The following is a 14,162-nucleotide window of genomic DNA, read 5'->3' on the forward strand; positions in this document are numbered from 1 at the left end:
TATCTGTAATATGATCATGCATGCTCAGTTTATAAAAGCAAAACTAAACCATTTATTTTACATGTTATTTTGTAGCCTACATCTATTCTCTGTTAGCGAACTCTTTGCAAAGTTTGCATAGGCTATATGGTCATAATTGATTTATTTATGGTTTAAAAATAAAAATCTAACACTGTATAAGCAACACTGGACAATTGGATCCCTGCAGTGAAACACAGTCTCTGTGATAGCCGCTCATGAACGTTTCTTTCACGCAGCCTCCTCACCACAGCAAAAACTGCACATTGCAACCAGTTTCAGAATTTTTTTTGGTGATACAATTCCAAATTTAGGGGGGCCAGACGAGGGCGCCAAACTTTTTGAAACGGGGGCACTGACATTTAACTTTACCAGCGTAGCCTACTAGAGCGCTGACTTTGTATGTCTGACTGAATTGTTTGCTTTACTTCTTATTGGATAGCTTCCTATACCTTTTACTTATACCTTTATAAAGGCTATTATTGATTATTTAAACTGACATTTAACAAAAACAGGGTTGTGTTTGTCATATTTCATTTTATTACAGTGAAGATAATCAGAATACATATTCACATATTGCCTGAACCACATATTAAAGGGGTGGTTCCGTGGTTTTTTTTCTAGGCTTGGTTGTGTTTATGGGGCGCAGTATAACATGTCTTAATACTTTTTTTTTAAAACGCCATATTTTTCTTATATTTTACCTTTATTCCACACCGCTGTCTCCACTGTCCTTTGAACGGCTCGTTTGCTTCCTGCTTCTGTGAAGCCCATCCCTCCGAAAAAAACGCAATGGTCTTAGATTGGTTAGATGGCCAAATGTAGTTTTTTTTAGTTCTGTAACAGCTCTCTCTCTTTCGTAATGACTGCGACGTGGCCTCGTCCACTTTGTTGCCACCAACCCGGGAAGAAGCTTGTTGTAGTCCAAACCAGCCGTTTTTGTAGGCAATAAACTGCCATAACTTTAAAAGACAATATCTCCGTTTGCATTGAACTTTCAGCGCTGTAACTTTGCAGATACTGTTTATGCTCAAGCAGCAACATTACACTCTAACTAAAGTTAAAAAAAGTGAAATCGCATGCAACCACCCCTTTAATAGGTTGAGTTTTAAATATACATGCAGTGAAGATAATCAATGTATGATTTGCCTGGACCACATTTGCGTGGCTATTATATTTAAGATTCTTAAAATGAAAACGAAGAGGCAGAGTGGCGTTTTAAAACATATTTTGTTTTATTGTTGCCTAAAATATACATACAGATAACCACAAGTAGCCAGAGTGAACCGAGTGACGCTATCAAGAATGCTGTTCCATTTGCAGAATTACCGGACTGTGTCCTCCCGTCCTCTGAGTTCGTTCTGCTGAATCGAACTTGGCAAGTCGAAACTACCAAGGACGCAAGAGTGAAACTCTCAAGCATTCAGAGTAAAAATACACTATATTGCCAAAAGTTTTGTGACGCCTGCCTTTACATGCAAATTAATTTAGTGACATTCCATTCTTAATCTGTAGGGTTTAATATGGAGTCGGCCCACCCTTTGCAGCTATAACAGCTTCAACTCTTCTGGGAAGGCTTTCCACAAGGTTTAGGAGTGTGTTTATGGGAATTTTTGACCATTCTTCTAGAAGCACATTTGTGAGGTTAGGCACTGATGTTGCACGAGAAGGCCTGGCTCACTTTCTCTGCTCTAATTCATTCAATTTCATGCTCCCACAAAGTTGGGAGCATGAAATTGTCCAAAATGTCTTGGTATGTTGAAGCATTAAGAGTTCCTTTCACTGGAACTAATGGCGCTTTTCCACTACACAGTACCAGCTCGCCTCGCCTCGACTTTGTTTGGTTTTCCACTGTGTAAAAGTTGTACTTGTACCTGCTTCCAGAAACTTTTTTTCGTATCAACTCTGACGAGGTTCTGAGCGAGCTGAGGCGACACTAAAATTGTGATGTGAAAACACGGCAGACTGCTGATTGGTCAGATTGCGTCATCATTGCACGCGCCAGACAGAGTATCCTGAATAACCACGCCATTTTTAAATAGTTTGGCCAGAGATTGCGTGATATACCCATTACTATTATGGCAACTCGGAAGAATACGCCGTGGTCAAATGAGGAGGTGCCGACTTTCCTTTGTTTGGTTGTCGAAGAGAGGATCCAGCGAGAGCTTGATGGGGCAACGAGGAACGAAAAAGTATAGATGATTACATCAAGGCAGTTTCCTGCGGCGTTGCTATGATGACCAGGTACTATTGTGGAGGTACTATCTGCAATGGAAAACGGAGCGAAAAGCGAGCCAAGTCGAGTTGAGCTGGTACTGGTATTGGAAAAGCACTATAAGGGGCCAAGCCCAACCCCTGAAAAACAACCCCACATCATAATCCCCCCTCCACCAATCTTTACACTTGGCACAATGCAGTCAGGCAAGTACAGTTTTCCTGGCAACTGCCAAACCCAGAATCGTCCATGGGATTGCCAAACAGAGAAGTGTGATTGGTCACCCCAGAGAACACGTCTCCACTGCTCAACACTTTGCATTGCACTTGGTGATGGCCTGTAGCTATTGACTCACCAGATAGTTGCTGACTTCTGCGCACTGTGCGCCTCAGCAGGCACTGACCCCGCTCTGTGATTTTACGGCCTTCCACTTTGTGGCTGAGTTGCTGTTGTTCCCATTTGCTTCCATTTTTTTATAATACCACGAACAGTTGACCGTGGGATATTTAGTAGTGAGGAAATTTCGCGAACTGACTTATTTCACATGTGGCAACCTATCACAGTACCACGCTTGCATTCACTGAGCTCCTGAGCGCGACCAATTCTTTCACTAATGTTTGTAGAAGCGTCTGCATGCCTAGTGCTTGATTTATACAACTGCGGCCATGAAGCGATTGCACACCTGAATTCAATGATTTGGAGGGGTGTCCGAAAACTTTTGGCAATATAGTGTATATCTGTGTGTACCAGTTCCAGATTGTAGAGGTAGCTCCTCCACATTCCACCATAGTTGTTTTCGTTCTGCACGTGAGATGCAAATGGGTCGTAAACAGGAAAATATTATCTAGGCTTTATCATTATTATCACGGGAAGACAAATTCTTATCTTGGGAAGAATTTTTTCCGGTATGTTGCAAAGGCTAAGATATCGCCCCTCCCTATTTTGAAGCTCTTTCCACACTGTTGTCAGGTTTAAAGCTTCTCTTCAGTGTGAATTCTCATGTGGCCTTTAAGATGCCCTTTATAAGTGAAATTCTTTCCACACTGTTGGCAGGTGAAAGGCTTCTTTCCAATGTGAACTCTCATGTGGACTTTAAGATGCCCTTTTTGAGTGAAACTGTTTCCACACTGTTGGCAAGTGTATGGCTTCTCTCCAGTGTGAATTCTCATGTGTTGCTCAAAGCTTCCTTTTTGAGTGAAACTCCTTCCACACTCTTGGCAGGTGAAAGGCTTCTCTCCAGTGTGAATTCTCATGTGGGCTTTAAGATTCCCTATTTGAGTGTAACTCTTTCCACACTGTTGGCAAGTGTATGGCTTCTCTCCAGTGTGAATTCTCATGTGTTGCTCAAAGCTTCCTTTTTGAGTGAAACTCTTTCCACACTCTTGGCAGGTGTAAGGCTTCTCTCCAGTGTGAATTCTCATGTGTTTCTCCAAGTTTCCTTTTTGAGTGAAATTCTTTCCACACTGTTGGCAGGTGAACGGCTTCTCTCCAGTGTGAATATTACAGTGGACTTTAAGTTGTTGTTTTTCAATTAAACTCTTTCCAGGCTTTAGAGTGATTTTTTGTGAGGAAATCTTTTCAGTCTGTGAGCAACTAAAATATTTTTCTCCAGCTATGAAATCATGATGTTGCTTATACGGATCTTTCTCTTCCATGTCATTTAGCTCTTGACTCTCCACTTTCAGTGCCATCAGATCTAAAAGAGACAAAAACAAGTTAACCCCAGTTTAATGGCACAAAACAACAGACATCAAGACATTAAAACATTTAAGGCATCAAAACAAAAACAAAAACATGTAATGCTAGAGCCTATACCCACTAAGCTACAGTAAGAGGGGTTACATTTGATCTCAGAACCTTTTTTCAATATTCTTAACCCTTTCAATTCATAACCCTTCAATTCATGTTTGGATTCTGTGTTCAGGAAACTCCCACAGGGGTTATTGAAGTGTTTCGGAATGTGATCAATGCACTGGAAAACATTAAAGTCACTGTTTTAACCATGTGCCACCTCTGTTGTCAACAGCCAATCCCAGTACTGGAAATGAAAAGCACCAAATTACAACACTTCTCAATAAAAAGGGGAAATATACCATTTCAAGAGACACTATCCATTCTGAGTCTCTGGCCCATCCAGTAAGTTAATAACAGACACAATACAAAATTATGCATATTTATACTGACAGAGAATAAGGCATTAACAAATTGTTAAGTCAAGTCACATTTAATTAAATAGCAACAAAAGTGATGATGAGGACAACATTTTGAAGCTTTTTGAACTTTCAGTTCCAGAAACAACAGAGCTTGTGCAGCCAAGCAACTGAGAGACGGCATAGTTGCGGGGCAAAACACCGCTCTAATGCTAATTGTACTTTCTCTAAGATTATTATTCACATCAGCCCTAATTATGTTCGACTTCGCCAGTCAGAGATCACCAAAGTTTGCAAGTGATGAGATACTTAGCAGACTGTCCTCACTCAATGGCTGGTTGTCTAAGTAGTTTCTACAGAATAACAAATGGTTCATAGACAATTGGAAAAGATTTTTGGGGCAGACCTGACCTGTCAAGAAGAGATAGTATTCATCCATCCTTGGATGGTGCTGCTCTTCTCTCTAGTAATATGGCACATAGTCTTAGAGTTGAACCTTGACTAACTGGGGCCCAGATCTGGAAACAGACAAACTGGCTAAACTGACCGTAGCAGACGCACCCCGGTGACACCGAAGATCTGGCGGGGTCTGGCGATGACCTCGGCTCCGGCGACTGAGGCGACGGCAGGGACACAGCAGGCCACTGTGGAGCTGGAGTGACTGAGCCCCAAAATGGAGTTGGAGGGAGTGAGGAGCCCAACTGAGTCAAAGGGACGGAGGGAGGAGGTGCAGCCTGACACGTAGAGTCTATAAGCGAGGGTGGATCAAAGAGCAACCAAGACGACATCGGAGGGGCGAGGGAGACTGGCGGAACTGATGGTCCATGGCGGAGCAGAGGGAGGTACGAGCCAGGGCAGCCTCAGAGGATTGACAGGCTGAGGTGGAGTCCTGGTTGTGGAGGCCAGAGGCGGAAACCATGGATCCACCAGCCCAGATGTAGCTGCGGACTGGCAGACCCACGGCGACCACCCCACTCTGAAGGTGAAAGGAAAGTGAGCGGAGGGGCTGACAGAAAGAGGCGGAAGAATGGCAGGAAGGACGTAGATGAGCGGAGGCGGGAGAGGGAGGCTGGGTGGGTCTTCAGGATAACCGGGCGGAACCGGGGCAGTCCTCTTTGGACTCTGAGGCATGGAAGAAGTCCTCTCTGGACTCTGGGGAATGGCAGACATCCTCTGTAGCCTCTGCGGAACTGAAGAAGTCCTCTCTGGACTCTGGGGCACGAAAGAAGTCCACTCTGGACTTTGGGGAATGGCAGACATCCTCTCTGGACTCTGTGGAACTGAAGAAGCCCTCTCTGGGGGATGGAAACAGTCCACTCTGGACTTTTATTGCAGGCTGCAGCCATCTCTGGACATTCGTTGTGGGCTGAAGGCTTCTTGGGAGGTTCGTCGCGGACTGGAGCCTCTATTTGACCCTCTTCGGGGCTGTAATCGGACACAGGGGTTCTCACCAGGCTTTGGAAAGAGACTGGAGATGTCACAGGGCTCTGGGAGGAAACAGGGATTGTCTCAGGTCTCTTGACGGAGACAGGGAGTCTGGGAGGTTTACGGGATGATGGATAGTGGCCCGATCCTGAACAGTGTCTTCAGTGTCTCCCCTTGGAGTTCCTAACTGCAATTTCTTAGACAAAGATCTTTATGGAAGTCAATGGAGAAAAGTACAGACCCTTGCAAATCAGTTCTGGACCCGCTGGAAACAAGAGTACCTCCCCATCTTGCAACATAGATGCAAATTGACTGAATCACACACCAATCTTCAAATTGGAGATATTGTCCTCTTGAAAGACAGTACCCTTTCTCGCAATGATTGGCCTAAGACAATGATCACCAATACATTACCAGCACCGACAGATGTGTAAGGAAAATTGAGGTTATGACGACTTCTCAAGGTACAACCAAAAGATTCTACAGACCAATCTCACAGGTCATTTTGCTTTGTTCTAAAAAGGACTGAAATTTTATTATAGTGATGTCTAATGTTACATTTGTTTTGGAACTGCCATGTAGTGGACATTTCAGAAACTGCAGAGTAATATATAGCAGGAAGTGAGCAGCTGGGATCATGTTTGGTGCATGTTGTTGAAACTGGGTGGTTTCTTGGATAATCCTCATCAATCCTTGCTTTTGGAAGTTTTGAAGAGTAATAGCTGTAAGTTTTTTATCTACTTTATTATGCTCATGTTAATAAACAGCATAACTGCAATCTGTATCATTTGTGTCATTTGAAGCTATGTTTAGTCATATGTATAATTGCAGATTGTATTTTCATTTAGTTTCACTCTGATCCATTGTTGAGTCATCAAGATAATACAACCCCAAATCAGAAAAAGTTGGCACAGTATGGAAAACGCAAATAAATAAAAAAAGAAGTGATTTCTAAATTTACTTTGACTTGTATTTCATTGCAGACACATTTGAACACCAAATATTTCATGTTTTGTCTGGTCAACTTCATGTCATTTGTAAATATGCATCCTTTCCTGTCATTCAGACCTGCAACACATTTAAAAAAAAGTTGGGACAGGAGCAATTTAGGGCTAGTAATGAGATAAAATGGTTAAATAATGATGTGATTTGAAACAGGTGATGTCAACAGGTTATTGTAATTATGATTTGGTACAAAAGCAGCATCCAAGAAAGGTCTAATCCTTTAGGAGCAAAGATGGGCCGAGGATCGCCAGTTTGCCAACAAATAACGTGAGAAAATTATTGAAATGTTCAAAAACAATGTTCCTCAAAGAAAGATAGGAAGAGATTTGGATATTTCACATTCAACAGTGCATAACATAATTAAAAGATTCAAGGAATCTGGAGGAATTTCAGTGCGTAAAAGACAAAGGCGCAAGCCTAAGCTGAACAACCGTGATCTCCGATCCCTCAGGCGGCACTGCATCAAGAATCGTCATTCATCTATACGCGATATCACCACATGGGCTCAGGACTACTTTGGCAAACTACTTTGTCAAGTACCACAATACGTAATTACATCCACAAATGCCAGTTAAAACTGTACTGTGCCAAAAGCAAGCCCTATGTTAACAGTGTCCAGAAGCGCCGTCGACTTCTCTGGGCTCGGAGGCATCTGGGATGGACCATCACACAGTGGAAACGTGTACTGTGGTCAGATTAATCAGTATTTGAGGTATTTTTTGGGAGGAATGGACGCCGTGTGCTCCGGAACAAAGAAGGATCATCCAGACTGTTACCAGCAACAAGTCCAAAAGCCAGGGTCTGTCATGGTATGGGGTTGTGTCAGTGCCCTTGGCAAAGGTAACTTGCACTTCTGTGAAGGCACCATTAATGCTGAAAAGTACATAGAGATTTTGGAGCATAATATGCTGCCTTCAAGAAGACATCTTTTCCAGAGATGTCCATGCATATTTCAACAAGACAATGCAAAACCACATTCTGCACACATTACAAAGTCCTGGCTGCGGAGGAAGAGGGTACGGGTACTTGACTGGCCTGCCTGCAGTCCCGACCTGTCTCCAATAGAGAATGTGTGGCGCATTTTGAAGCGCAAAATGCGACAACGAAGGACCCGTACTGTTGCCCACCTTAAGACTTGTTTGCAGGAAGAATGGGACAAAATTACACCTGAAACACTTCATCACTTGGTGTCTTCAGTCCCTAAACGTCTTTTAAGTGTTGTGAAAAGGAATGGCAACATTACAAAGTGGTAAATGCTTTACTGTCCCAACTTTTTTTGAAATGTGTTGCAGGTCTGAATTACAGGAAAGGATGCATATTTACAAATGACATGAAGTTGACCAGACAAAACATGAAATATTTTGTGTTCATATTGTCTGCAATGAAATACAAGTCAAAGTAAATTTAGAAATCACTTCTTTTTTTTTTTTGCGTTTTCCATACTGTCCCAACTTTTTCTGATTTGGGGTTGTAAATGCTGAAGTTTAACTTGCTGTCAAACTTCACAATGATCATACATGAAGGGAGGACAGTATAGTTGCAATTTGACCTATAAGCACAAATCAAGAGAATGTCGACCCATACACATGGTTTGTTTTATTTCATCTAGTTTAATGATTTATTATAGCACAGTTGTGTTCAAAATTATTCAACCCCCAATGCTGTAAATGGTTTTAGGGAATTTAGTGTACATTTGTAATTGTATTCAGAATGAAATCATACAAAGACTTCTTAAAGAACCATATGCAACTAAAATGACATCAAATAGTTTTGTAATACAGTAGTAAATGTTTCTTTTGTGAATTCTTCATTGACACAATTATTCAACCCCTTAAAGACTACCACTCTGAAGAACAGAGGTATTGAATCAGGTATTGAAAACACCTGTAGATGTCAGGGAGCAGCAATAAAGCCTAATAAGCACCAATTAGGCAGCTTTAAAATGACTGTGATACTCAGCTCCTTCTAGACATTTACTGGTGTGGTTACAAACTTGGTGAAGTCAAGAGAATGGTCCAGGAAGACAAGAGAACAGGTGATTACTCTTCACAGGAAGGGCAATGGCTATAAGAAGATTGCAAAGATGTTAAACATACCAAGAGACACCATAGGAAGCATCATTCGCAAATTCAAGGCAAAGGGCACTGTTGAAACGCTACCTGGTCGTGGCAGAAAGAAGATGCTGACTTTGACTGCTGTGCGCTACCTGAAGCGTAGAGTGGAGAAAAGTCCCCGTGTGACTGCTGAGGAACTGAGAAAAGATTTGTCAGATGTGGGTACTGAAGTTTCTGCTCAGACAATACGGCGCACCCTGCGTAATGAAGGCCTCCATGCCTGAACTCCCAGGCGCACCCCCTTGCTGTCTCCAAAGAATAAGAAGAGTCGCCTGCAGTATGCCAAAGGTCATGTGGACAAACCACAGAAGTTTTGGGATAGTGTTCTGTGGAGTGATGAAACAAAATTAGAACTGTTTGGGCCCATGGATCAACGCTATGTTTGGAGGAGGAAGAACAAGGCCTATGAAGAAAAGAACACCTTGCCTACTGTGAAGCATGGCGGGGGGTCAATCATGCTTTGGGGCTGTTTTGCTTCTGCAGGTACTGGGAAGCTTCAGCGTGTGCAAGGTACCATGAATTCTCTTCAGTACCAGGAGATATTGGATGACAATGTGATGCAGTCCGTCACAAACCTGAGGCTTGGGAGACGTTGGACATTTCAACAGGACAATGATCCCAAGCATACCTCCAAGTCCACTAGAGCATGGTTGCAGATTAAAGGCTGGAACATTTTGAAGTGGCCATCGCAGTCACCAGACTTAAATCTGATTGAGAACCTCTGGTGGGACTTAAAGAAAGCAGTTGCAGTGCGCAAGCCTAAGAATGTGACTGAACTGGAGGCTTTTGCCCATGATGAATGGGCGAAGATACCCGTAGATCGCTGCAAGACACTTGTGTCAAGCTATGCTTCACGTTTAAAAGCTGTTATAACTGTAAAAGGATGTTGTACTAAGTACTAAGATTGAATGTCACTTGGGGGTTGAATAAAACTGATAATGATGTGAGCTCAGAAAAGACATTTGTGGTTATTTCATTATAAATGTTATGTTATATTTGTCTGACCTACACGTGCCTCTTGGATTTAATTGTAAGCAGGATGACTAAATGATCAAAATCAATGTCAAACCGACCAAAACAATCAATTTCAGTGGGGGTTGAATAATTTTGAACACAACTGTATATTTATTATATAGGCCTAAAAATGTTAACGAGTGAAATTCCACATTAATGTTTTCTATTAAAACAATAGCAAAAAAGACTTTGTATTGTCACACAGAGGTTGTGTAAGTGCAGTTATTCAGCAAACACAATCGCAGAAATGTTCGAGAGATCCATGGATTTATTACAGTTCGTCACTACGAAGGTTTGATGGCAGATTTAGTCTCACAAACAGCACAAGAGACAGAACACAGACCGACTGAATGACACTTGACTTGAATATGTGTTCTTTTAACAGAAAAGCTCTGATTGGGGATTTAAAGGGTTAGTTCACCCAAAAATGAAAATTCTGTCATTAATTACTCACCCTCATGTCGTTCGACACCCGTAAGACCTCCGTTCATATTCGGAACACAAATGAAGATATTTTTGTTGAAAGCTGATGGCTGAGAAAGGCTTCAGATAGGCCTCCATTGGCATTCAGTACATTAATCCTCCCAAGACCCATAAAAGGCACTTAAAACGTCGTTACAAAGTCCATCTCACCACAGTGGCTCTACAATAATTTTACGATGCGACGACAATAGTTTTTGTGCGCAAAAAAAAATCTAAATAACACCTTTATCCAGCTTGTTATTGTTATTATAAATGGGGCTTAAGTGTGCATTTCATGGATTCCCGAACCCCGGCGCTACGTCATATTCTCGCGCATGCGTCGTGGAGGCACACACGGAATTTAAATCTGGCAACCGCAAGCATGAACGCTCGAACGTTCCTCTTCAACAAACATTTTTCGTTAACGAAATTAACACTACTTCAAACATATCACTCATTTCTGTAGAGCTGGACATTTGAATAAGGATAAAATGACTGAGAATGAAACCAACCTGTTTGTTCCTCAGTTTCTTCATGTTTCCCTCTCAATGTTTCTTCAACCTTCACGTCTTCACTCTCCTCTTTAATAAACACCATCTTTGCTTGTTCCTCAGTTTCTTCTTGTTTCAATGTTTCTTCAATCTTCACGTCTTCACTCTCCTCTTTAATAAACGCCATCTTTGTTTGTTCCTCAGTTTCTTCTTGTTTCAATGTTTCTTCAACCTTCACGTCTTCACTCTCCTCTTTAATAAACGGCATCTTTAAAATAAGAATAATCACAGAAATAAAAAACACATCCAAACTAAATCAGTAGTTCAGTCACTGGTAAGAGAGTCAGTTAGAGTGAGAGTTAATGGCCTTAATTGACCTGATTAGACAACAAAAAACTCTCTAAAAACACTAAATACTACAAATTAATAAAAGAACACAATTTATTTAGTAGGTTCATATTTAGACATTTAATGCTACATTTATTTATTTTTATTGTTTGGCTATCACCAGACTAAGCTCAATTTAAGATTGAACATTGGTCTGGGGAGTCAGCTATGTAGTTTCTACTGCACAAGAGGCGTGATAAACAAGCATAAATTAAATGACTCTGTACGCAATTGGATGGCACCCTACACCCTCACAGTCTTCTTCTGAGTCTGCACTTTCACAACGTAATGCCACTTTGACTGCCGGGAAGAAGTCTGGGCACCAGTGTGGGCTCGACAGAAGTGCGCATCGAGGGTGAATATCGACCTCAAAGGGGGCGCTCGCGAGCACCCTTCTGAGAACTACAATGACAAATGGAACAGTCTCGTGGACTTAACATGAAGTGTGCCTTTTGGGACAGGGCCTTTATCCATCATTGTGTCAAACCCTCCAATAGCGCACCAGGTGGATAAGCCAGCCTGTGATTGGTTCCTGCAAAAGTGTAACAGAAGCAGTAGAAATCAATGTACAGATTTAATAGATTACACTTCCGCGAGAACATTAGCAGTTGGCATTACTTGTTTGTGTTTGTTGTAAACATTTAATATTATTAAATTTAGGCATATAAGGCCATATTTAACAACAGAGGCAACAAAACTATTTATGCACTCGATTTTTGCTCATGCTTTACTAGCGGGTCACAAGCAAGCACAACAACTTTAAAATCAATGTAAGCTCTTTATAAACAGACACTCAAAATATTTCTAATAATTACATTGCAATATACTTTAGTTCAAAAACATAACTTATTGAATTTTGATAGTACTAAACAGTTTGTTGATGCTTGCTTGATTTTAAGAATTTAAATGGGTGTGCACATCCCCCTTTATGCCAGTTTATAATGCAGAGAGAAAATAATGGCAGAACGACGAGAGCAATCACTAGAGGAGACTGTGTTGAACAGTTTAGATGAACAACATTTGGGCGATGAGTCTTTTCAGTTAGAGCCGAAACTAAAGAAAGGGCTAAAAGCTAATCAAACTCGTAATCATGTGTAAATTATATAATTTATGTTTCTGCCATTATTATCTCTAGGAGTGCTACTGTGTTGGTGATTTGGGGCTATACTGATTTGATACCAATTCTTTGTATATGATCAATGTTTTATTATTTGTGGATAATAGTGCATTTTTTATCGCATGTATTGTATTTACATGTGATCATTTACCCTGGCAAGGGGCAGCAGATGAAAATTAGCCGGTGGGGAAAACTGGCTTATTTACAGTATCTGACTGTTGATTAATGAGCACTGTCCTTATTAAGAAATAAAGAAAGAAAAGAAAACACTGTTTGACCAGCAGGAGTCTTCAGTGTTTGAGGTGATTCGAGTGAGTCGACTCAGTGAATCATTCTGTGAAGCGACTGTTTAGTTTCAAAAGCTCGGTTTCTCTTATCTCTATTCGCCTCGACCGAGTTCATGTTTATGATAAACTGATTCACATTATATCGACAGAAATGACACGCATCTTTTCTGTTACGGGCATCTATGTGCTTTACTAACAATAAATACAGTTCATTAATGTTAGATAACACATTACAATGTTAAGTTCAATAATCAAACATTCATTTAACAGTTCTTGTTAAAACTATAAAATTGCCTGAACAGTTTGCATTGATTTAAACACTTTAAAAGCTTAAAACACAAACCTTTCTTCAGCAGAATCACAACAGATGCAGGAGCGCGGCGCAACCTTATGATATCACATCTCCACTACAAAATAAAAGTCCTGATCACATGCTCATGTCACAGATGTGTGTAGACATTCACATATAAATAATAAAACACATATCAGTTGAATTCTTGAAGAAATACATATTTAAATGCGTGTTGGTCAATGGTGTGCTAAAAATAACTACCAAAGAAAGAGTTTGAGCCACATCTAATATGTGAGATTCTGTAAATGCTAAACACAAATGTTTGTGTGCAGAAATCATTTACACAAGGGGCAGAGAACTTTTTATTTGTTTATACTTTTTTTAAGCGTTTAATCAAAAACAATAAACGTTTGTCAATATAATTTTATAATATAGGGCCACAGACTCAAACAAATATTCAACAATCAATAGGTAACATTTTGTAATGTAATCAATAGTGCTAAATTAATTGTGTTTGTGTCCTCTGATTTATTTTCCTAATAGTAGATGAGTGTGGGTGTAAACTGAATATTATTTTTTAATCAAAACCAGTAATCTTAATTAATGTAATAATTTTGTAATATGTAAATATTTTTCTCCCATAGCCTTTGTTTTGAGTGTATTGTAATAAAAAACACTTTACATATCATTTTAATGTTATCATTAATATAACTTGACGCTGCGTCATGGCAACACTTCCATGTGAGCCGGTGTCTGAATCACGTGTCCACACATGCCAATCTGATTGGCTGAACGTATGGATGTCGTGATGTAGTGTAGCACGTCACCCAGTCCATAAATTGTGTGTCTGTGAAATCAATAGAGAGTTAGTCTGAACACTGGCAGGGTTGAGTTACAAGAAATGTGTGACACTATGCCAACTATTTTTAAAAAGGTGGAGGTTGTTCCTCATGCGGTGGCCAATTTCAATCAGGATTAGCCCAATGAAAGGCAAGCGGTCATGCGCTCTACACTGGATGATCACTTCCTCACATCAATGTGAAAGCATCTCCTTGCCACCATCTCCCGATCTTTCCCCATCTCCAAACTGGGGAATACATACTCCACTCGTGTTCATTAGGGGTGTGCATTGGCACTGCCCTCACAATTCGATTCGATTACGATTCACCAGGTAACGATTAGATT

At 40.8% G+C, this 14,162-nt stretch overlaps 1 protein-coding gene across 1 annotated transcript; it reads right to left on the bottom strand.

The window, feature by feature from the left end:
* Positions 1–1,230: 1,230 nt before the first annotated feature.
* On the bottom strand, positions 1,231–13,096 carry LOC307127106 (uncharacterized protein). Its single transcript, XM_079818099.1, has 3 exons — positions 13,029–13,096; positions 10,916–11,162; positions 1,231–3,929 (listed from the first exon to the last, which is right to left on the bottom strand). Exons 2-3 carry the CDS (start codon positions 11,160–11,162, stop codon positions 3,205–3,207), a joined length of 972 nt encoding a protein of 323 aa, XP_079674225.1. The 5' UTR covers positions 13,029–13,096; the 3' UTR covers positions 1,231–3,204.
* Between the last annotated feature and the right edge of the window lie 1,066 nt (positions 13,097–14,162).

This window comes from Gobio gobio (genome assembly GCF_949357685.1).
Source record: "Gobio gobio genome assembly, chromosome: 5".
Classification (NCBI taxonomy): Eukaryota; Metazoa; Chordata; class Actinopteri; order Cypriniformes; family Gobionidae; genus Gobio; species Gobio gobio.

What these genes read in the sequence shown, in the direction of transcription:
- LOC307127106 (XM_079818099.1), bottom strand. Translation starts at nt 11,162, where the DNA reads ATGCCGTTTATTAAAGAGGAGAGTGAAGACGTGAAGGTTGAAGAAACA. An exon ending in AGAAACTGAGGAACAAACAG is followed by an intron (nt 3,930 to 10,915) that starts GTTGGTTTCATT and finishes TGTCTCTTTTAG; the next exon opens with ATCTGATGGCACTGAAAGTG.